The sequence below is a fragment of the Dromiciops gliroides genome, chromosome 1, assembly GCF_019393635.1.
Source record: "Dromiciops gliroides isolate mDroGli1 chromosome 1, mDroGli1.pri, whole genome shotgun sequence".
Lineage (NCBI taxonomy): Eukaryota > Metazoa > Chordata > Mammalia > Microbiotheria > Microbiotheriidae > Dromiciops > Dromiciops gliroides.
In genome coordinates, this window is record NC_057861.1 from 110,987,415 (window position 1) to 111,010,382 (window position 22,968).

Here is a 22,968-nt window from a genome sequence, read left to right on the forward strand (position 1 = left end):
TGCCTTTGGCATAACCTATGTGGGTAAATGTGCATATGTGTATATATTATGTATAGTATGTTTTATTTTGTTTGGTTTTTTTTTTGTTTAGTGAGGCAATTGGGGTTAAGTGACTTGCCCAGGGTCACACAGCTAGTAAGTGTTAAGTATCTGAGGCCGGATTTGAACTCAGGTACTCCTGATTTCAGGGCCGGTGCTTTATCCACTTTGCCACCTAGCTGCCCCCATTATGTTTTATTTTAAAGATGCTTAATTACTCTTATGATATACACAGATAAACTCTATATTGTAAGAATAACTAAGAACATTTAAATCACAGGTCTCATAAGATATATAATATCTGTCTATATCTCTATTGTTGTTGTGGTTGTTCATTCCATGAACATGTCCAACTCTTTGTGACCCCATTTGGGCTTTTCTTGGCAAAGATACTGGAGTGGTTTGGAGCTCATTTTACAGATGGGGAAACTGAGGCAAACAGAGTTGTGACTTGCCCAGAGTCACACAGCTAGTAAGTGTCAGAGGCCAGATTTTAACTCAGGAAAAGGGATCTCCCTGACTCCAGGCATGGTGTGTATCCACTGTGTCACCTAGCTGCCCCTACATCTCTATATTTTGATTTAAATATGTTTATTTAATATACTGATACTAGCTATATGTGTATATGAACACATATGCCTATGTACACACACATACATGCATGTGTATATATTGTACATAATCATTATTTTAAAAACTGGACACATCCCACAGTCTCCCTTCATTCATTTTACCTAATGGAAATATACCAATGGTTTAAGGAAATGACAAAAGTGCCCTCTCTCTTTTCCTCTGACTCTCTGCCTAGGAGTGATTTAGACAAGTTTCTACTTCCAAGGCTGAATTACCTGTCTAAACGTGGCCAGTGTCTTCAGTTACACCTTCAGAATCAGAATCATAATTGGTCGACTCCGCTCGACCCTCTGGTGCTGCTTGACTCCAGCTATCTGTACAGTCTGAGATGCCATCGTCCTCCCCAACCGTCACCTCTACCCAGTCCACAACATCAGATGACTCATTCTCATCACTGCCATGACCATCCCGGCTGTTACCTTCAGATCTGTCCGAAGCGGCCTCTGTTGTCTTGCCCGGCAAGGAGTCTTTGGTCTTTTCGCAACCCACTTTTGCCCTGGTCACCAGTTTGTCCAAATCCTCTTCGCTCAGCTTTTTGTGGTCCTTGAAATATTGCTGAACCAGCTCACCCCCATTTTTGGGGTTTTCAGCGAGGTGCGGTGTTCCCTTTCTCAGGACGGACTCGTTACTGTGGCCATCCACAGCATGCTGCTGTTGGTACTGGTCAATCCACTTTAAGGTTCCAGTCTTTAATGAACATCTGTTCTCTTTGAACCAACGCACAATTTCAGTTCTGACCAGACCAGTTTTTGCTGCTAACTGGTCGTACTCCTGTGGGGTAGGCCACTGGGTTCTTGCAAACGTACTCTTCAGGAGGTGAATTTGTTCCTGGTTCTTCATCATTGCCGGGGAGGGGCTGGAGAGAGAACCGGCCAGTTGGGCGCTAGAGAGCTGGTCCAGCCGAGATAAAGTACCATTGGGGACCACTACTTCTTTGCTCTTTTTGTTGGATCCCATTGAGTCTAATACGGCTTGCTCCATGCTATCCCTAAGCTTTCTTCTATCTGAAAACCAGGCATCAATTTCTCTTCTGCTCAGCTTGGTTTCTGATCTGAGCCGATCTAGTTCTCCTTGGGTGGGGAAAGAGCTTTTCATGAAACTATCTTCCAGAACTTTAAGCTGACCTTGTGTTTTTTCTTTGAATTTTTGCGGGGCAAAGTCTGGATACGCATGGTAGGAACGTCCATGCCGGGCAGCTGCGATGGCCAACTGGTCTTTGGCAAGGGACTCGCTGGTGATGTGGACGATGCCCCTTTGGCTCCGGTATCTGTGATCGCTGAACCATTTCTTGATTTCGCTCCTGGCGAGGCCGGTGACCTCGATGAGCCGGTAGACTTCTGCGTCATCAGGGAACTGACTCTGGAGGAAGCTTGCCTTCAGCTCAGCTATCTGTTCTTTTGTCTTTTTCCGATCATTTGTCGTGGGCAGTGCGGTGGGGGTTACCTTTGGTGGGGGCTCAGGAACCTGGGCCACGTGGGCCCGTTTGGGCTCTGGAGCCGCTTGGAGACTTGGTAAAGGTCTCTTCTGGCCGTGATTGGTCACCCCAGCAACAGCAAGCGTGATCGGGGAGCACGAAACCGTCGATCCATTAGTCACTTGGGTCAAAACAAGGCCGGTCTGGCCAAGGATCTGGCAAGGTAAAGCAGTCTGGATGATGGGCTGAGACATCTTGGTGGATGCCAACTGTGCCGGCAACACAGTGATCGTCTGGGGGACTGACTGGATCGTCCCATTAAACATCTTCTTCCTCGCCTCCTCTACCTCTTCTGGGGACCAGCTTATGCCATGCTTCAAGCGCTGGGTGGCAAACCAGATTCTGATGTGCTCCTCGGGATGCTTGGAGGCAGCTGTTAACCATGACAGTTCTGCTTGGGTTGGGTAAGGGAACTTGTTGAAGGAGTTAATCATGGTGGCATTGGTGTCCAGGGCACAGTTATATTTGGTACTATTTAATGGAACGGGGACCTTGGGGACAAGATTAATATTTGGTGGTAGCTGTACAGAAGGCATCACGTGCCCTAGTGAGTCTTGGAGCAGTTCGATGCCATTAAACCTTGCAAAGGCCTCAGCAGCCTCCGTCACCACCCGGGCGGTGGCGTTCCCTTCCACGTGGTTATCAGAACCACTTTCTTCTGGTTTCCTGGGTGCCTTCTTGGCATCAACTTTGGGTTTCCCCAGTTTCATGATAGGCGTCTTACTCATAGAGATCCCAGGGTCGCTGTCGCTGCTCCCCAGGTTGCCACCACTGACGGTCACGCCGTGGTTGGCTCCTTCTATGGACTGTTCTAAAACAGTTTGGTTATTGCGTTTAATCAACTTCAGCTTAAAGTTTGCCTCCCCAGGGTGGAACTTGGCATTGTGGTCGGACAAGGAGTCATACTTTTTGGTGGTGAAGTTACATTCTGCACACACATAGAGTGGGTTGAGGATCACGTTGGGATGCTGCATGTCCACATGCTCTGTAAACTCGTTCAGGTTTTGTGTAGAGTATGGGCAGTATTTACATTCATATCCCCCCTGGAGTTTTTTGGATTGGTTATCCACTGCCGACTTCACCTCCATCAATTCGCTTTCTTTGGAAGAGCTCTCAGGCTCAGCGGTCCAACCATCTTTACTAGAGTCAGGCTGGGGAGCCCCAGCTTCTTTATCTTTGCCTCTGTCAACATCCTCGGCCACTTCCTGTTCCACTACTTGAGATGTCCGGACCATACACGGAGTTGTTGATTTTCTCTTGCTCGCCATACTGTCTGGTGTGCAATGTCTTATTTAATATTTTTTGGGGGGTGCAGTAAAATGTGGGGAATGATCCAGAAGGACTTTGCTTTTGAAATGGCTTTGGCTTCCTTCAAACGTTCAAGTCTTGTGTTTACGTTTTCAGAAGGATTTCAGCTCAGAAAATGATTCCTTCCACTTCATTCATTAAACACCATCAGACCGCATTATATCTGTGGAATAAGAACAAAAGCAGGGTCACTTTCTCTTTACAATGCACTTAAATTTAACAAAAAAAAAAAATGAATAAGCATTTGAGTTGCTTACATAACCCATCCCAATTGCCATCCCAAATAACTAGGCAACCACAAAAAAAGAACTTGGGGGGGTTGGGGGTTCCAAACAAGAATAAAAAAATCAATTTTGTGGGATCAAAGGAGAAAACGGGCCCAAAGCAAGGAACAGGGATCACAATAATCATTCCGTGGCTCAGGAGAAGATAGAACAAAAAAGGATAAAGGTGTCGAACACTTCTCTTTGGAGGGATGATTTGGGGAATGATGGGGAAAGAGAGAAACATCAGGTGAGCCATTTCTCCTCTTGTGTGCCCAATGATTCTGCCTAGTCCAAGAAGGCAGAACCAAGAATGAGTGACAGCTATAAAAAGGCAATTGTGGATCTGCTGCTAGTTTGATTTTTACAATTAGCGCTATCCCGAAGTGGAAGGGATTGTTTTGGGAGGAGTATGAACTCTCAGTGGATGTGGGAATTCCTCATTCACGTGGGGATGAATTAGGTGGCTACCGGGTCCCTTGTGATTGTCTAATCTTGTGACTAACAATTTAAGGTACCTGACATGAGACATTTCCTTTGCGCCACTGACTATAGACAGAGTGCTAGGCAGCTGGAAGACCTAAAGTAAAGGCTAGGAAGCTAGGCCTCGTTGCCACCCCTGCCCCTAACTTAAGTCTCCTTGGCCTCATTTTTCACACCTGCATATTGAGGTATGTAATAAGAAACTGTACTGCCTACCACATGAAATCCCCTTCTGTTTTGGTCCAGACTTATGATTTCTCCTCTGTAATGCAGGAAGGTATCTGAAGACACTAACAAGTTAGATCATTTGCCCCTGGTCACATAGTGTCAGGCCTTGAATGTGGATCTTCATGCCTCTGAAGCCAGCCCTTTTCACCTTATGCCCTTGGGTTGTTGTGGCACCTGGGTGATACAATGGATCTGGAGCCAGGAAGATCCGAGTTCAAATCTAGCCTTAGACACTTACTAGCTGTGTGACCCTCGACAAGTCATTTAACCTCTGTCTGCCTCAGTTTCCTCATCTTTAAAACAGGGATAACAATAGCATCTATATCTTTCAGGGTTGTCATGAGGATCAAATGAGATAATATTTTTAAAAAGAGCTTAGCACAGTTCTTGGTACATACACAGTAGGTGATTAATAAATGCTTGTTCCCTCCCTTCCTCCATTTTGAGCCTTCTTTCCTACAGCTGGGAATAGCATTCTGCTTCAAGTCTTTCCCGACTCTGCTGCCAAAGGGATTTTTCTGAAGCACAAATCTAACCATATGACACCCTTCCTTACTCCAGTAGCTAGCTCCCTTATTACCTTTGGGAACAGATAGGAAGCTCTTTACAACATGGCTCCAACATTCTATTTCCAGCCCTACTGCACATTACTCCCCTCCCCACTCACTGTGAGCTAGCCAAATGGGCCTTGCTGGTTCTCACTTGCAGCAACACAATTCCCACCACCATCCCTTTGCATGCACCTTCCTCCATGCCTGGAATGCTCTCTCCTCACTTCTATTTTACAATTCCTTACTTCCTTCCAGGCTTAGCTCAAACACCATCTTAAACAGGAGGCTTTCTGGATTCTGTCTGCCCCCCTCCACCCACCTTGGGGGCTACTGCCTTCCCCCAAGTCACCTCATAACTATCTATTTTCAGACAGGTGGCGGCGCAGTAGATAGAGCGCTGGACTTGGGAGTCAAATCCTGTCTCACAAAGGCTGTGTGACTCTGGGCTAGTGACTTAGCTCCTCTCAGCCTCAGTTTCCTCATCTAATAAATAGTACCTTCCTCTCAAGGCTGCTGTGAATATCACATGATGTAACATATATAAAAGCACTCATATGTTGTTGTTCAGTTGTTTTCAGCCATGTTGGACTGTTCATGACCCCAATTTGGAGTTTTTTTGGCAAAGACACTGGAGTGGTTTGCCATTTCCTTCTCCAGTTCATTTTACAGCTAAGGAAACTGAGGCAAACAGGGTTAAGCGACTTACCTAGGGTCATGTAGCTAGTAAGTGTCTGAGGCTAGATTTGAACTAAGGAAGATGAGTCTCCCTGACTTCAAGCCTGGTGCTCTATCCACTGCACCACCACCTAACACATAATAGGTGTTTTTTAAAAAGCTTGCAGATTGATTGGTTGATCCTAGGGGTTCTATGTAAAGACACAAGAATGTATATGGCTTCAGGGCCTTTGAGGAAAACCACTTCTTTAGGTCTGGTATAGCCTACTTAATGGATGAAACAATAAATAATCACCTACCAAGTTATTTCTGTCTTGGGTGGAGGAAGTCACATTAAACCTGTGTTCACTAAATCACTCTTTGAACTCTGGGCCAGACTTGCTAGTGTCTCTAAATTAGAAAATAGCAAACTGTGTGCTGACAGAAAAAAAAAAAAAACTTCACTTAAATGAAACACCTAATCGTTTCTCATGGACTCTTTTGGTGGCAGACAAAATTAGTCTTATTCCAGTGACCAGACCATTGCCTCTCAGGGATTACAGGACATTCAGGAAAGATAACTGGGGAGTTGGATGAAGTTGGAGAAAAGCAACCAAAACATTGTATGTGGCTGAAGTAGATATATGTGTTTGTTTTTTTCTAAGAGTTTAATTTTCCATCTACGAATCCAGGTATTATCTTTCACTGGGAGATGCCTTCCACTCTACTGAGATGTCTTCACTAGTCACATCACATCTGTCTCAGGTGGCTCCTGGAGAGCTGACATTTTTTATTCCAATCTTTCTTTCATTCTGGGCAGATGGGTGGAAAGGATAGAGTTGTGACAAGAATCCGGAGAGGATCATGGTTTAGTAGAAGGAACTAGAATCAAATCTTGGTTCAAATCCCACCGAGATTTACTACCTGCATGTTTTTAGGCAGGTCACTCTACTGTCCTGGGCTTTTGTTTCCTCCTCTATAAAACCAAGGGATTGGGGAATATGGCCTCTGAGGTTCCTTCCAGCTCTAGAATCTCTGATCCAATCGACAGTCTAAGATCAATAAATGGAAGTTCTAGGAAGGTAGGGTTTGGGTCAGTATCTGATCCAATGCTGTCTCATGGGGCAGTAAGTTCTCTATCATTAGAAGTATTAAAGTGGGGGCAGCTAGGTGGTGCAGCGGATAAAGCACTGGCCCTGGATTCAGGAGGACCTGAGTTCAAATCCAACCTCAGACACTTGACACTTACTAGCTGTGTGACCCTGGGCAAGTCACTTAATCCCCATTGCCCCACCAAAAAAGAAAATAATAAAATAAAAAATAAAAGTCAGTATGGCTTCATCAAGAGCAAATCATGTCAAACTGACCTCATTTCCACTTAAAAAAAAAAAAGAAGTATTCAAGTGGAGACTAGAGAAGACCTTTTGGGAAAATTCTAGTGGGAATTCATGCGTCAGGTAGGGGTCATACCAAAAGACTTCAGGGGTACCCCTTCAGGGGCACTGTTGCCCAGAAATACATATCGGGACGGTTGTGTATTTTCAGAGTGGAGATAGGTATAAAAAAATGGAGCTTCTCTAAGTTGTTTGTTGAGGAAGCTAAACTTTCCCAACTTGGTGCTTTTTCATTTTGGTTAGGTGAAAGAAGTTGGGGTATGGGAAGAGAAGACACAGGGACGAAGGCTCTAGGAAATGTGATGGGTTAAACTAAATGTGTGTGTTAAGGTCAACCCATGCTCCTTCAGCAGGGGGCCCCTGGTAATAATATTCTCACAGAAGTCATGCTTATGAGTTCCAATGATAAACCATATGAGTACGGGATGGAGGAAGGATGTGATGTAACAGTGAAAAACAATGACAAATCTAATGATGCATTAACTGGTGCCCAGGACATAGTCCCCCTGTCCTCTGTCACATCAGAATACTCCGGAAAGCTTGGGAGGTTCAACTCTGGATGTTAATATTTTAGAAGAGCCATCACCCGTGTCATATCCTAATCAGCTGATCTAACTAGGAATTTTTATCCTGGAGAAGTCATTTCTTTTGGAGGGGGGGGGGGATTGGGAAGGGGAGAAATCATAGGTGTCCTCAGGAAACTGAAGGGCTGTAGGGCCCAAAACAGGACCCTTTGTTCTGTTTGGCCCCAGAAGGCTGGAACGGGAACAGTGGTTGGAAGCTGCAGAGAGGTCTAATGTAGGGAAAGACTTCCCCACAATTAGGGGCTGGCTCTCTACCAGTGGAATGGGGGTGTTTCCGGAAGGGGTGGATGATCAGGACGTGGTTATACTGTAAAGCATGTATTCTTTTTGTTCCTTTTCCTTTTTCTTTTTTTGTAATTTTTTTTTACATGTACGGTTATGTAAAACATTACCATGTTTGTCATTTTGTTCAAGAAAACTTGATTAAAAGAAAAAAAATGAAAGAAAATGAAAAATAGCCTGCTTCAGTCTGTTCCATCAGTATCAGTTCTTTCTTTGGAGGTGGAGAGTATGTTTCATCCATAGTCTTTTGGGATTGTCTTGGATCATTGTATTGCCAACAATGGTTAAGTCATTCACAGATCTTCATCAAACAATATTGCTTGCTGTCTCTGTGTACAATGTTCTCTTGGTCCTGCTCACTTCACTATACATCAGTTCATACAAGTCTTTCCAGGCCTTTCTGAAATCATCCCGTTTGTCATTTCTTATAGCACAATAATATCCCATCACCATCATATACCACAGCTTGTTTAGCCATTTCCCAACTGATGGGCATTCCTTTGATTCCCAATTCTTAGCCACCACAAAAAGAGCTGCTATAAATATTTTTGTACAAATAGGTCTTTTTCTCTTTTGGGGATGTCTTTGGGATATAAATCTAGCAGTAGCATTGCTGGATCAAAGAGTATGCACAGCCCTTTGGTCATAGTTCCAAATTGTAGAGCAATGTATTCTTAACCTGGAGCCTGGGAATTTAAAAAAAAATGTTTTTTCTGATAACTGCATTTCAGCATAATTGGTTTCTTTTTAAATCCTCTGTATTTTATTTTATACATTTAAAACATTCTGCAAAGGGGTCTGTAGGTTTCACCAAGCTGCCACGATGTGACACAAAAATGGACGAAAACCCCTTTGGCAGAGGGATACCTTTTTAGGAATGGGTTGGACTAGGCATCTTACAATGTCCCTCCCAACTCTGAGGATCTGTGATTCCATCAATGAAATCCCAAACTGGGCCCACAGATGAGGTCCTCGGCAAGTCCTCAATTAAAGCATCAGCTGGCTCTATCTATGGAAACTATTTTGGCCAGCAGACTGCCGAGTGATTTTAAAATTAATTCTAGGAGGTGCTTATTATTATTTGGGGCATTTATCCTCCCAGTTTAACCCACTCACACTTCCTCACCAAACTAAATTTACAAAAGGTTGACTTATAAAATGGCATAACTGAGTTTTTCCCAAGTAACCACTTCACTATCTCCTGGGTCCTTTGGAGTCTGTCCGTCCTTCCTCACTGTGGTGTTATTCTGAGAACAAGGCTTCTTCCACACCAATGACACAGGCATTCCAGCCTTGTGACATTTCTTGCTCTTTCCCCAAAGTGGCCTGCGGTCTTAGGGGCTGGAGAATATAGGCCAAAGAGCCCGACAGCCCGTCTCCAAGCAGGCGACACGTGGCTTAGCTGTCAGGATAAGGGAAATACCCCTGACATTTGAACTCTCTAATGAAGCATTTAAAGTCCTGAGACAGTGAGCAGCCAGACCTTGGAGGTGCTCGACATCGTCAGGACCCCGCATTAAGCTGAAGAAGGTCAGAACTGAGCACCCTGTACCCTAGAGGTACCTGTCAGTTCTCAGCCCCCCCAAAGGGGCAATATGCCAGATTTCAAAGCCTCCCAACCTCATGGCTTTGGAGGGGGTGCCACTTCTAATTTAATGGCTTTTCCCCGGAACTGTCAGGGAAAATAACAGCGCTGTCCGGGAGCTTGCAAAGGATCTACCCTGTCAAGATATCAAAGCCACCAAAAGGAGGCTTCTAGCTTCTTGTGGTCTTCCTAATGGACTAGTTACCTGATTCTGTCTAGGTGCCTGTGGAAGGGCAGAGCCCTGCAGGTCCTTTCTCTACCTTGTGGGGCGGGCCTCAAGAAGACACACGGCAGAGGAAGGGTACCATCAGGAAACAGGGCACCACCAGGAAGAAACCAGTGGTTCTGCCTACTGTTCCTGGCCCCCGGCTCTATTCTCATAGGAACCAAAGAAGAGGAAGTGAACCTAGAGATCATCTAAGTTCATTCCCTTCCATTTTACAGTGGAGCAACCTGAGGCCAGGGAGGTGTAAAGCACTAAGTGCCAGAGAAGGGATTTGAACCAGAGCCCTCTGACTTCTGAGTATGTTGATCTTTTTATTTCTGACCTTCATCTCCCTTATTTTACCCATGTGTAAAACAGACAGGTTTGTAACCTGTAATAAAACCACTATAAGTTGCATCTTTAGTTTTCTAAGTGTTGTTTCTTCACATGAGGATATGAGCAGGGACTGTCTTATTCTGTTTGTATCCCCAGGAGGTGGGGAAGGGAATAAGTATTTATTAAGTACCTACTAGGTACCGGGCACTGTGTCAGGAGCTTTACAAATATTATCTCATTTGATTCTCTCAAAAGCTTTGGGAGGTAGGTGCTATCATTATCCCCATCATGTAGCTGAGGGAACTGAGGTAGAGGTCACAAAGCTTGTAAGTGTCTGAGAGCATATTTGAACTCAGGTCTTCATGACTCCAGGCCCACCACTCTATTCACTGTACCACTTAGTTACAGCTTTTGGACAGCTTTAAATGTCAGGAAGGGTAGCTAGGTGGTGCAGTAGATAGAGTGCTAGGCTTGGAGTCAGGAAGACTCATCTTTCCAAGTTCAAATCTGGCCTCTGACACTTAGTAGCTATGTGACCCTGGGCAAGTCACTGAACTCTGTCTGCCTTAATTTCCTCAACTATAAGGGCAGCTAGGTGGTGCAGTAGATAAAGCACCAGCCCTGGATTCAGGAGGACCTGAGTTCAAATCCAGCCTCAGACACTTGATACTCACTAGCTGTGTGACCCTGGGCAAGCCACTTAACCCTCATTGCGCCCCCCCCAAAATTTCCTGAACTATAAAATGAGCCAGAGAAGGAAATGGCAAACCGCTCCAGTATCTTTGCCAAGAAAACCCCAAATGGGGTCACAGTCTGACGCAGATGAAAAAATGACAAATATCAGGAAGTTTTTTTTTTTTTAAACATCAAGCATGAACAGTATAGATTAGAATTCAGGAGAAATGTTTAACCTACTTAAGATAATAAACTATTTAAAGGAATTTACCACCAACAAAGGGCAAGTCATACTTTTGGAACAGCAGGATCCATCCTTAGAAGTGTTTCCTAGTCCCTTCATGCTCTTTTGACCTTTATTACACATGAGCTGTTGTGACCCTGCTCAGAACTTTGAGGACTAAAAGGCATTCCAATCACCATCATCTCACACTCACTCTCTCTCTCTCTCTCTCTCTCTCTCTCTCTCTCTCACACACACACACACACACACACACACACTCTGCCAATTGAATGAATCTTATCAGTTCACTGAAGTAGGCTCAGTCCAACCTCAAACACCTCATTGTGCTATGAAAGCACAATGGTGAGGATAGAAAGACCTAACACACCAGGGGTGTGTTGGCAAATGTTTAACAATCAGACCTATGAAAATACACAACTCACTTTTGCATTTCATCTGCATTATTAACATTTCTCCTTCACCTTAAGTCTAGACAATCAACAAAACAAAACCACTAACCCAGCCCTGATTAGCAGACTTCTGAGTTATAAATGCTCACAATGAAAACTTAACAATTGGTTCTCCTGAGTCAAAGTGAGTTGGCTCCAGCACAGCCCTTGCCTCTGGCTCAGGAGTTGGAAGACCTAGCACCAAGTCTTGCTTCTGTTACCTACAATGTGGGCAAGGTCACTTACCCTCTCTAGAATTTAATTTCCTCGTCCTTAAAATGAGGTAATTGGCCTACATGGTTTTGAAAGTCTTTTCCAGTTCAAAAGTTATGCTCCTGTGTCAGTACAGCATAAGCTTAGGAAGGTTTATTTATTTATTTTTTTTTAATGCCAGAATTAAATTAGCACAGAGTTGGAAGTTAGAAGGGACCTCAAGGTTGCTTTAGTCCAACCTGTACCTGAATAGTAGGAATCTTGAATCCAACCTCTTCCTACAAGTGGCCAACCAGCCTTTGCCTGAAGACCTCTGGTGAGGGGGAGCCCAAAGACCTCTGAGATAGCCCATCCCCACATTTGATCAGCTCGAATTACTAGGAAGTCTCCTTTCATTTGAATAAAATCTCCATTTCCACAAGGCCCATTGATTGCCAAAGAAAGCATTTCATACTTGATCCTGGAGGTAAAAGGGAGACACTCGAACTTCTTGACTAGGGGAGTGACAGAAGATGAGGAAAAGTACCTGCTAAATATCTAAGCCATGTCAGGCTTACTCACCCCTCTTCTCTTCTGTTACCAAAGTAAAAAAAAAATAGATATGTATATAGTCTCTCTCATTTGATCATCACAACAACTCTGTGAAGTCGGTACCCGACATGTCTGTTATTATAGCCATCTTACACATGAAGAAACTGAAGCTCAGAGATGTAAGTAGCTTACCCACGGTCACCCAGCTACTAAATGTCAAATACATGATGACCCCAGGACCAGAACAAATAAATTCACAAGTATTCCTCCTCAATTTAACACCACAGCATCCCCATTTAACATCTCCTCCTTCCCTAGTTTTAAAAGGTTTGGGGCCAGGAGCTTCTACTACTCTCATAAATTTTTCCTCTTTTGACACTGACAGAAAAAAAGAGTACCAAGTAGTTTCAGAGATTCACAAAGACCCTTTGGATCTCATTCTAGTGCCTTGCATGAAATCGGAGATTAATCGCTTGTTAAGAGCTTGCTGAATTTGACTTCTGAATTCAGTAGCGTGATAACAGTGACAGCAATGCCTCTTCACACTGCCACAGTGCTTTACAATTAATAACATACTTTTCCACCTGTTTGTCTTGATTTGATTCTGAGAACCACCCCAGGAAGAGTAAGTAGTATCATTCCCATTTGACAGACTAGGAAAACGAGATGTGGCCAATTTTAGAGAGATGGGGAATGATTGGGATAGATCTCAAACTCAAGGCATAGTCTCTCTAGGACCACGGTGCTTCTCACATCACATTGTATAAAACCCCATTAAACCCTACTCACTGGGATATTCTTGTCAGCTTAGTAAAGAGAAATACAAATGTATACATTTCCTGAGGCAATGACAGCAGTTCCTAAGTCTTACCCTTCTGAACCTTGAGCATCTCTTTCCCCTTTTTTGGGACTCAGTTTTGCTTATCTGTGAAATAAAAGGGTTGGGTATTTGGTGATTTCATGCTGCCTCCTTCCCTTCTTGGGGATGAGATACAGGATAAATCTTTCTAGATAAACATCTGTTTGGATTCTGAATTAGCAAAGTTGTCATAACCTAGACCTGCAACTAATTTATCTTGTCTGACCTTGGGTTAGCCCTTCTCTGGGACTCATTCTCTTTATCTGCCAAGGGTGTTGGGCATAATGGCCTCTGAGGTCCCTTCTGGATTTAAGTCTACGATTCTCTCTCTGTACAATCAGTAAACATTTCATGAAGTGCCTACTATGTGCCAGGCACTGTGGTAAGCCCCCAGGATACAAAAAAAGCAAGTCAATCAATGTATGACTGAACACAGAACATATGACTGAATTCAGCAAATGGTTCCTACTATGTGCAGAGAACTGGGGAGATATAAAACATGCATAAAAGAGTGTCCCTGCTCTTAGGTGAATCTGAATCTAGTAAAGATAATGGGACAGCATGGAATTATGGATACAGAGTTGGTTTCAGAGTTAGGAAGACCCAACTTCAAATCTGGCCTCAGACATTTACTAGCTGTGTAACTCTGGGAAAGTCAATTAACTGCTGGTCTGCCTCAGTTTCCTCAAATGTAAAATGGGAATAATAATAGTACCCAGCTGCCAGGGTTGTTGTGAGGATTAAGTGACAACTGTAAAGTGCTTATCACAGTGCCTGGTATACAGTAGGTGATTAAAAAAATCTTTCCTTCCTTTCCCTCCCTTCTCAGTGCTCTAGATAACTTTCTAAGACTGTAGTTTCCAGAAAAAGATGGCCTGGTAAGAAAAAAGCATCAGTCTTTGTAGTGTGATGGAGAGGGTGCTGAACTTGGAGGACTGGGAATCAGGAAGTTCTGGGTTCAAATCCTACTTCTGATATTTAGTAGAGGTCAGTCAACAAGCATTTATTAAGCCCTTACTATGTTCCAGGTGCTAAGTGCTGGGGATACAAAGAATGGCAAAACCACAGGCCCAGGCTTCAGGGAGCTCCCATTGGAATGGGAGAGATAACATGCTAATAACTGTACAAACATAATAATAGTTAGCATTTATATAACACTTTAAGGTTGATAAAGTGTTTTACAAGTATTATTTTATTTCTCACAATAACCTTGTGAGGCAGGTGCTATTATTATCCTTGTTTTACAAATGAGGAAACTGAGGCAGAGGTGAAATGACTTGCCTAGGGTCACACAGCAATAAATGTCTGAGGTGAAATTAGAATCCAGGTCTTCCTGAGGGAAGGTAATAGTCCCAGGCTGAAAAGGCACTATGGGGAAGTGACAATCTTCATAAGCCTCTATTTCCTCTTCTGCAAAGTGGGAGTTAATATCTCTCAGGTCTATTCTGAGGCTCTATTGAGATAGCATATGTGTACTTTGCAAATCTTAAAGTGTGCTATATGCCAGCTATTACTATTATTAAAAAGTAATAGACTTGGGCAGCTAGGTGGCGCAGTGGATAAAGCACCGGCCCTGGATTCAGGAGTACCTGGGTTCAAATCCGACCTCAGACACTTGACACTTACTAGCTGTGTGACCCTGGGCAAGTCACTTAACCCCCATTGCCCTAAAAAAACAAAACAAAACAACAACAACAACAAAAAAAAGTAATAGACTCTAAAAAAAAGTAATAGACTCTAAATGTATTAGAGAAATATGGGGAAAATGCTATTAGAATATAGCCCTCTTGAGGGCAGGTACTATTTTGTATTACTGTATTTGTAGTATTGTATATGCCCAGGGTTTAGCCCTTGCTGCCTGGCACCAAGAAATTGTTTAATAAATAAATGTCCCCCCCCCCATTCTTTTATACCTGGTTCAAAGGAAAAAATTACAACTGATAGGAGACAATGGGGGAATTAGGAAAGACATTTCCTTGATTTGAGCATTTGAGTTATGCTTGAAAGGAAAGGTACCAACCTCCCTCTCTCCTTTCATGCTACCTGCCTACACAAATACTCAGAATTATAAAGAAAGCACTTTATTAACCACAAAGTTTGCCATAAGTGTGACCAAGAATCTCTTTGAGGTAATCTCTTCAGGTAAAAGTGACCTCTGAGATTTTAGCATTCTATAGTGAGTCAGTCAACAAACATGTATTAAGAGCCTACTATGTGTCAGGCACTATGCTAAGAGCTGGGATACAAAGAAAGGGAGGGGGGAAACAGTGCCTGCCCTCAAGGAGCTCACAGTCTAATGGGGAGTCAATATATAAACAGTTATGCACAAATAAGCTATATATAGGATAAACTGGGGGTGATCTCAGAGGGAAGGCATTAAAACTAAGGAGGACTGAAAAGGTGCGAGACTTGAAAGACACCAGAGAAGATGAACAAGAGCATTTGAGGCATGGGAGATAGCCAGTAAAAACACCCAAGGGTCAGGATATCGAGTCTCTCTGGAGAACAGGAGAGCGAGTGGGAGCAGAATGGAAGAAGGCCGGAAAGGTAGGAGGGAGCCAGCTTATGAAGTGCTTTAGAGTCAGACAGAGGATTTTATATTTGATGTGGGAAGTAATAGGGAGCTACTAGAGTTTATGGAGTTAGTTATATGACAATGAATCAGTTAATAACTTTTTTCCTCACCTTAAACCACATCCCATTCTCACTATGATCTTTCTTTCCTTCTTCCCTTTCCCACTCCCCTTTCCCCACACCCCCTTTACTGGAGTGACTCATTCCCAAGACTGTTAGCCTTTTGCCCTTGCCCAAAACGAAATGAGTTCCTCAGAAGGTAGAGGCTTCCTCCTTACTGTAGGCATGACTGAGGGCCAGGACTTCTATAGAGGGAGTCCTTTAGATTGGTCTAGATAGATGCTTTGGTCCCTTACAACTCTACTGAGTTGTTAGCCATTCAAAAGAAGAAGAGTAGGAGAAATACCGTGAGGCCAAATTTTTGGAGTTTATTTTTGATTCATAAGATTTCCTCAATGCCTGAGATTTCTTTTCCCCCTCTCCTTTCAGAAAGAATAATAACTACATGCAAACATAATCACAAAGACGCACAAATCAGACTTCAGGGCTCGGAGAATGATATTCTCCTGAAAGAAAAATCCTGCTGAGACTGAAAGAAAAAAAGAAATCAATTCTAGTTTTATATGCCACATAAATAAATAAATAAGGTGCTATCAAATGTTTAAGATGTTTCTTCTCCAATTTACAATCTGTCACCGTTGGTGATCAAAACATTTAGAGAGGCTGAAAGACTTCAGGGATTTATTTTATGGACAACCCTAGAGAATCTTTTCATTTGCTCATTTTTTTCAAGCTTCTGGGCATGCTTCACCTTCTTGTGGTAGATGGAGGCACAATCTTTTCCTGCTTCCTGAGCACAGGGCAGGAGGGCACTAGGTTAGTGGCTGGGTAGTCAATATACCATCTGTTGATTGTGCCCGATAGCTTTTCCAATTCATGATGCTGAAATGGATTCTATCTACAAAGCTTGTGTGTGTGTGTGTGTGTGTGTGTGTGTGAGAGAGAGAGAGAGAGAGGCAATTGGGGTTAAGTGACTTGCCCAAGGTCACACAGCTAGTTAAGTGTCAAGTGTCTGAGGCCGGATTTGAACTCGGGTCCTCCTGAATCCAGGGCCAGTGCTTTATCCACTGTGCCACCTAGCTGCCCCTCTACAAAGCTTTCTACTCCAATGTGTACCCAGTGATCTCCTCTATGGCACACTGGACAAGTGGTCTTTGCTTGGAGACCTCTAGTGAGGGGCAACATGACAGCCCCGCCCCCTTTTTGATGGCTCATAACGTTAGGACTGACTTTCTCAGACACCAGCTTCTTTACAACTTCTACCAACTGTTCCTAGTTCTGTCTTCTGGGACCAAACAGGACAAGTCTACTCCCTTTTTCACGCCAGAAACAGGATGGATGGATGGATGGATAGATAGATATTTACTCATTGATTCATTTGGCAAGGCGATGAGGGTTAAGTGACTTGCCCAGGGTCACATAGCTAGTAAGTGCCGAGTGTCTGAGACTGGATTTGAACTCCTGACTCCAGGGCTGGTGCTTTATCTGCTGCGCCACCTAGTGCCCCCAAGGTTGTTATATATTTAAAGGCACTGATCGCCGTGCTCCCCGAGTCTTCTCTTCTCCAGGCTAAGAATCTGAAGGGTTTCTTCCATTGATCCTCATACGGCACGACCTTGGCTTCCCCTGGACATCCTCCCTAAAATGTGGTGCCCATTTCTGAATGGAGTGCTACAGATGTGGTCTGACCAGGACAACATACGAAGGTTCTACCATCTCCCTGGTCTCGTACACTGTGCCTTTCCTGATGGCTCCTGAGACCTTGTTAGCTTTTTTGGTTGCTATGCCACATTGTTCATTCAAAATGAATTTTCAGTCTACTAAAATACCCAGCTCATTTTCAGAATAATTACTGTCCAGCCACACCTCCTGAACCTTGCATTTCCAAAGTTGATTTTTTGGGGTACCCAAATGTTATGCCTGTCATTTATCCCCTATTCAGTTTCATTTTAATTGTTTAGGTCCAATGTTCTGGCCTTGCAAAACTCACTCTGTCCTCCAAGGCGGCAAGTGTCAAACTCAAATGGAGGGGGATCCTTGAGTGCAGCATATAGTCTTGGAAAACTACAAATTAACATTATCTATGTTGCACTGTATTTCTATTTATTTTGTTAAACATTCCCCAAGGACATCTTAATGTGGTTTGGGGCTGCACTGGGTGGTTCTGCCATACCTCTGCTCTGGGGGATTAGCTAGTCTTCACAGCTTTGGTTCATCTGCAAACCTGATGAGCAGGTGCTTTCAGTCATCAAAAGACCCTTAAGGTAAAAGCTCCAGTCAAAACCCAGGGAGAAATACTTCCTAGTCTTGTGGCTAACAATAAACAAGCAGGTATTAAAGTACCTACTGCACTCCAAAACTCTTGTGGTAGGTGCTGGGAATACAAAGACAAAAGTGACAGTCTGCTATTAAAGAGCTAACTATGTAGGAATGTAGAAAAGAGATATAAGGTAGTTGAGGGAATGGGCGGCTAGGTGGCACTGTACACAGAACTCTGGGCCTGGAGTCAGGAAGACCCGAGTTCAAATTTGACCTCAGGGACCTTCCTAGTTGTGGGATCCTGGGTAAGTCACTTACTTAAGCCTGTTTGCCTCAGTTTCCTCATCTGTAAAATGAGCTGGAGAAGGAAATGGCAAACCACTCCAGAAGCTTCACCATGAAAAACCCCAAATAGGGTCATGAAGAGTTGGATGTGAACAAACCAAATGAACAACAAATTTTGAGGGGAAGGCTCTAGCAGATGGTGATGTTGGGAGGAGTAGAGGTGGAGGGGATCATGAAAGGGGTTGTGTAGAAGGGCACATCTGAGCTAAGCCTTAAAGAAAGCAGGGATCCTAAGAGGCAGAGTTGAGGAGGGAGTGAAAGGCATGGAAATGAAAGATGGCATTATCTTCGAGAGAAAGGGTCAGAAGGCCATTTTGGCTGAATTGGAGTGTACATGAAGAGAAGTAATATGTAATAAGGCTGGAAAGGAAGGTTGGGGCCAGGTTGTGACAAGCTTTAAATGCCAAATAAAAGAGTTTATGGTTGATCCTTGAAGTAACAGGAGCTGGAGAAGGAAATGGCAGAATACTCCAGTATCCTTGCCAAGAAAACCCTCAGTGGGGTCACAAAGAGTTGGGTATGACTGGGAAAAAGGTCTCAACAACAACATCAAAGTGGGAATGAAGAAGGATCAGGGTCACAAAATCTCCCCTCTTTCTAAAGGAGGTCAGCAACTGGTTCTGTGTCTCACTCCTGCTCCCACACAGTAGGTGCTTAATACGTATTTAATGACTGACTGCTCTCTCACTTGGAGACTTCAATACACAGAGATGTGCTCTCAGACTGTATTCAACTTCTTAGAGTTCCATGAGGTCTTCCCTGAGTACACCATGACCCATAAAGTGTTCTGTCTGCCATGATCCAGAACTCAAATTCCTGACTACATGACTCCCTATCTGTCTTTCTGCTCACTCCACCTACACCTATCTTTCATTGTCATCACAACATCTACTTCCTCATACGTAATTCAACCATCCATCGGCTTTTCCCCTAGAATCCTTTGCCCCTCATCCTATCACCACTCGTGCCTTGTCGAGCCCCAAGGTTGCCTACTCACCCTCTGCTGAGAACTGATGGAAGGAATCCCCTTCTGACTAGATTAAGTTCAAATTTGTTATTTACCCTTACCTGGGTGCTCATGGCATGGCAATCTTCCTTGACTAATCTTTTAATACACTCCTCACACCAGCTGTTCCAGACTTTCTCTTCTCTCTTTAGGCCTTCTTTACCATCCCCCTCTTTCCCTGTCAGCAGAGGACATCATCTCCTACTTCACTGAGAAAATAGAGGCTGTTCCCCTGTGTGTTTCCTCTCTTCCTCTGATCTACAACTCAAAATCCCTCTGCACCAGCCCCATTCTCCCCTCCTTTGCTCCATCTCTGCTTTTCTCCTTACTAAGGTCACGGCCTCTACACCTGCTCTTGATTTTACTCTCTCCTCTGGTAGCTCCGCTTGCCTGTGCAAGATCACCTTTATCTCATCTTCAGCCTTCCCTCCCTTAGTATCTACAAACATACTCAGGTTTTCCCTATCTTTAAAAAATCCTTCAGCTGATCTTGCCATCCAGCAATGTAATAGATGATAATCTTACACTCCCTGCTCCCACTTCCAAAACTTCCCATTCACTTCTCAATCCTTTGCAATCTCACATCTGACCCACTACTATATGGAAACTGCAATCTCCTAGGTTACAAACAATTTCTTAATTGCAAAATGTAATAGCCTTTTCTCGGATCTCATCCTGTTTGACCTATCTGTAGCATCTGACTTAGCTGGCCATATGTTCTCCTTCCTGGGTTTTCCTGACACTGTTCTCTTCTGGTTCATCTACTGATATGATTGCCCCTTCTGAGTTTCATTTGTGGATGTTTCATTATCCATGACCCCTGACTGTGGGTGGCCCTGAGGGCTCTGTCCAGAGACACCCCCTCCCTTGGGGATCTTATCAGCTCTGACAGTTGCAGTAATCAATATGCAAATGACTTCCAAATCTACATCTTCATCTCTTATCCCTCCCATATTTGCTATCAGCAGCCTTTCGAACATCTCCACCTGCACGTCCTTGTAGGCACCTTGAACTTATGTTTGAAATGAACAGAACCAAGAGCACACTGTATACAGTAAGAGCAATATAGTTTCAAGAACTTTGAGTGACTAAGTCATTTTGACTATTATAAATACCCAAATTAATTACAAAGGATATACGAAGGAAGACACTATCTGCATCCAGAGAAAGAACTGATAAATATAAGTATGTATAGAATGATTTTACACACACACACACACACACACATTTGTGTCTAATGGTAGCCATCTCTAAGGTGAGGGGAGGGAAGTAAAACCCCAAAGTTAAATGATAACTATAGTCTATTGTATCATATTGTATCATATTATAGTTACATGATAACTATATTCTATTATATCATATTGTATCATATTATATATAGTATATATCACACTACATTATACAATAGCAAGTTATCCATAATAGATTTGCAGTTTCATGTGCAATCAACTTTTTCCCCCTTATTCTACTATGTTATGGAAATGCTTGTTTTATTTCTTAAGTTCAGAATAAAATGAAATAAAACTTTTAAAAAAGAATTAAAACAAAAAACAAGTCAATATTGTCTCCCCTAAAACTGGCTCTCCTCCAAACTCTGCTGTTTCTGCTGAGGGCATGACTATCTTCACACTGATCCAGGTTCACAACCTCAGAATGATCCACAAGTGTTTCCTCTTCCTCTCTCTTACCTACCATGTGGAATGCCTTGCCAAGTTTTTGTCACTTTCACCTTCATAATATTCCTAAATGTTGCCAGGAATGAAAGTCAAACTCACTCCTGCACACAGTAGTTTGAAGACTCATCCTCTTCTCCTTTTGAAGAAATGGGACATATGCCCATGTCCTTCTGTAAATTTAACAAAAGGGATCCACCCAAAGTGCCTTCTTGACATTACCAACAGAGCACCCAGGCTGTCCATCTGTTATTGGTCCTCTCCTGTCTGATCACCCTCCTCCCTCTTCTGGTTTTGCTTCTGCACATTATAAGCACCTAATCGGTTGCCTTTGCAGGGATATCCTCTATGGTGAGGTTCTTAAACATTTTTTGGTATCGTGGTCCCCCTTTCAGAATAATGATTTTAAATGCATAAAATACACAGGCTTACAAAAGAAATCAATAGTTATCCAAATATTTTTTTCTCATGGACCTCTAAAAATCTATCATGAACCCCTTGAGGGTCTGTAGATTCCAGGTTAAACCTCTGCTTTACTAGTATTTCTTATGCCCACCAGTCTGGATGACTTTTGGGGGCTGAATAGCAATGGGGACAGGGGAGAGCTGGCAAGCATGGTCTTTGCAAAACAACAAGAAGTGAGGGTTGGGGGGGGGCTCAGAAACCTGTCTAATCAAAATCAAAACCAAACTCCTGGCTGGTGTTTTCTTCTTCTTCTGGATATGGAAAAAAAAAAAGTGCACACCTACAGGTGCTCTAGCATCTGGGCTCAGAATTTCTGTCTTGCTCTTCATTGTATCAATTTTCACCTCTTCCTCTGTCAATTCACTTAGCAGAGATTAGCTCTTGGCCTGCAGGAAATTTGCAGAAGCCCTGGATAAGGTAGAGCCTTGTTTCAATATCAGCTTCCTCTCCTGAGGCTCTGATTAGCAGTGCCTCGTGATAACTCTGCTCCCTCACTATCGGGGATGTCTGCTGCTAATGATACATCCTTCAACTCTTGCCTTACCTACTTGGATTCTAAAAGATGAAATCTTGACCCTTAGAGCTGGGAGTGACTTCACAGATCTAACTACAGCCCAAATCAAGAATGCTGTCAATATTTTCTACCAAAGTGGCTACAGAGCCCTGACCTGAAGACCTCCAGTGATGAGAAGTTCAGAACTCCCTGAGGCAGCAATTCAATCCAGTTTTTGGACAGCTCTAATGATTAGGAGTTTTGAACTTTCTTGGAAGCTAAAATATACTTCTCTCTTTTGCTTACTGGTTCCTAGTTTTATAGTCTGAGCCCGGGAAGACTGAGTCCACACGTGCCTCTTCCACAAGACAGCCCTTCATATTCTCAAGTTCATTTCAAATCAATGAGTGTTTTCGAGTCAACTAGCATTTATCAAGTGCCTACTATGTGCCAGGCACGGTGTAGTATGTTAAGAATAGGAAAAAAAAGACAGAAAAATAGTCCCTGCTCAGAACTAATGGGGGAGACAACTGTCACAACACCATGTTCCAACTAGAAGGATACAGGATAGATTGGGAGAAGTCTCAGAGGGGAAGCTTTGGGATTAAAGAGGCTTTTTGCAGAAGGTAGGACTTTAGCTGAGACTTGAAGGAAGCCAAGGGGTAAAGATCAAGAGGGAGAGCATTCCAGACATGAGGAAGCCAGAGAAAATACCTAGAGTCAGGAGACGGAGTGTTTTGAGGGAGGAGCAGCAAGGAGGGCCAGTGTTCCTAGATTTCAGAGTATGTGGAAGTTTGCAGGTGTAAGAAGCCTAAGGTAGGAAGGGGCCTGTTTAGGAAGGTGTTTTTGTGTGTGTGTGTGAGGCAATTGGGGTTAAGTGACTTGCCCAGGGTCATACAGCTAGTAAGTGTCAAGGGTCTGAGGTCAGCTTTAAACTCAGATGCTCTTGAATCCAGGGCTGGTGCTCTATCCACTGTGCCACCTAGCTGCCCCTAGGAAGGGTTTTAAAAGCCCAACAAAGGATGTTACATCTGATCCTAGGAGCAACAGGGAGCCACTGGAGTTTACTGAAAGGGAGACCACGTGGCCAGACCTGTGCTTTAGGAAGATCAATTGACAGCTGT

The 22,968-nt window shown here is 43.5% G+C and overlaps 1 protein-coding gene across 4 annotated transcripts in view; it reads right to left on the bottom strand.

The window, feature by feature from the left end:
* ZHX2 (zinc fingers and homeoboxes 2) overlaps positions 1 to 22,968 on the bottom strand; it is a 225,790-nt gene that overhangs the window by 16,733 nt on the left and 186,089 nt on the right. For 2 of the 4 annotated variants that reach the window (XM_043977625.1, XM_043977623.1), the window contains exon 4: positions 888 to 3,617. In XM_043977625.1, coding sequence (XP_043833560.1) covers positions 892 to 3,414 — 2,523 coding nt within the window. In that variant the 5' untranslated portion in view covers positions 3,415 to 3,617 and the 3' untranslated portion in view covers positions 888 to 891. Of the gene's footprint in view, positions 1 to 887; positions 3,618 to 4,416; positions 4,603 to 22,968 lie in introns of all 4 variants that reach the window. The other 2 variants (XM_043977624.1, XM_043977626.1) reach the window with 2 other exon arrangements.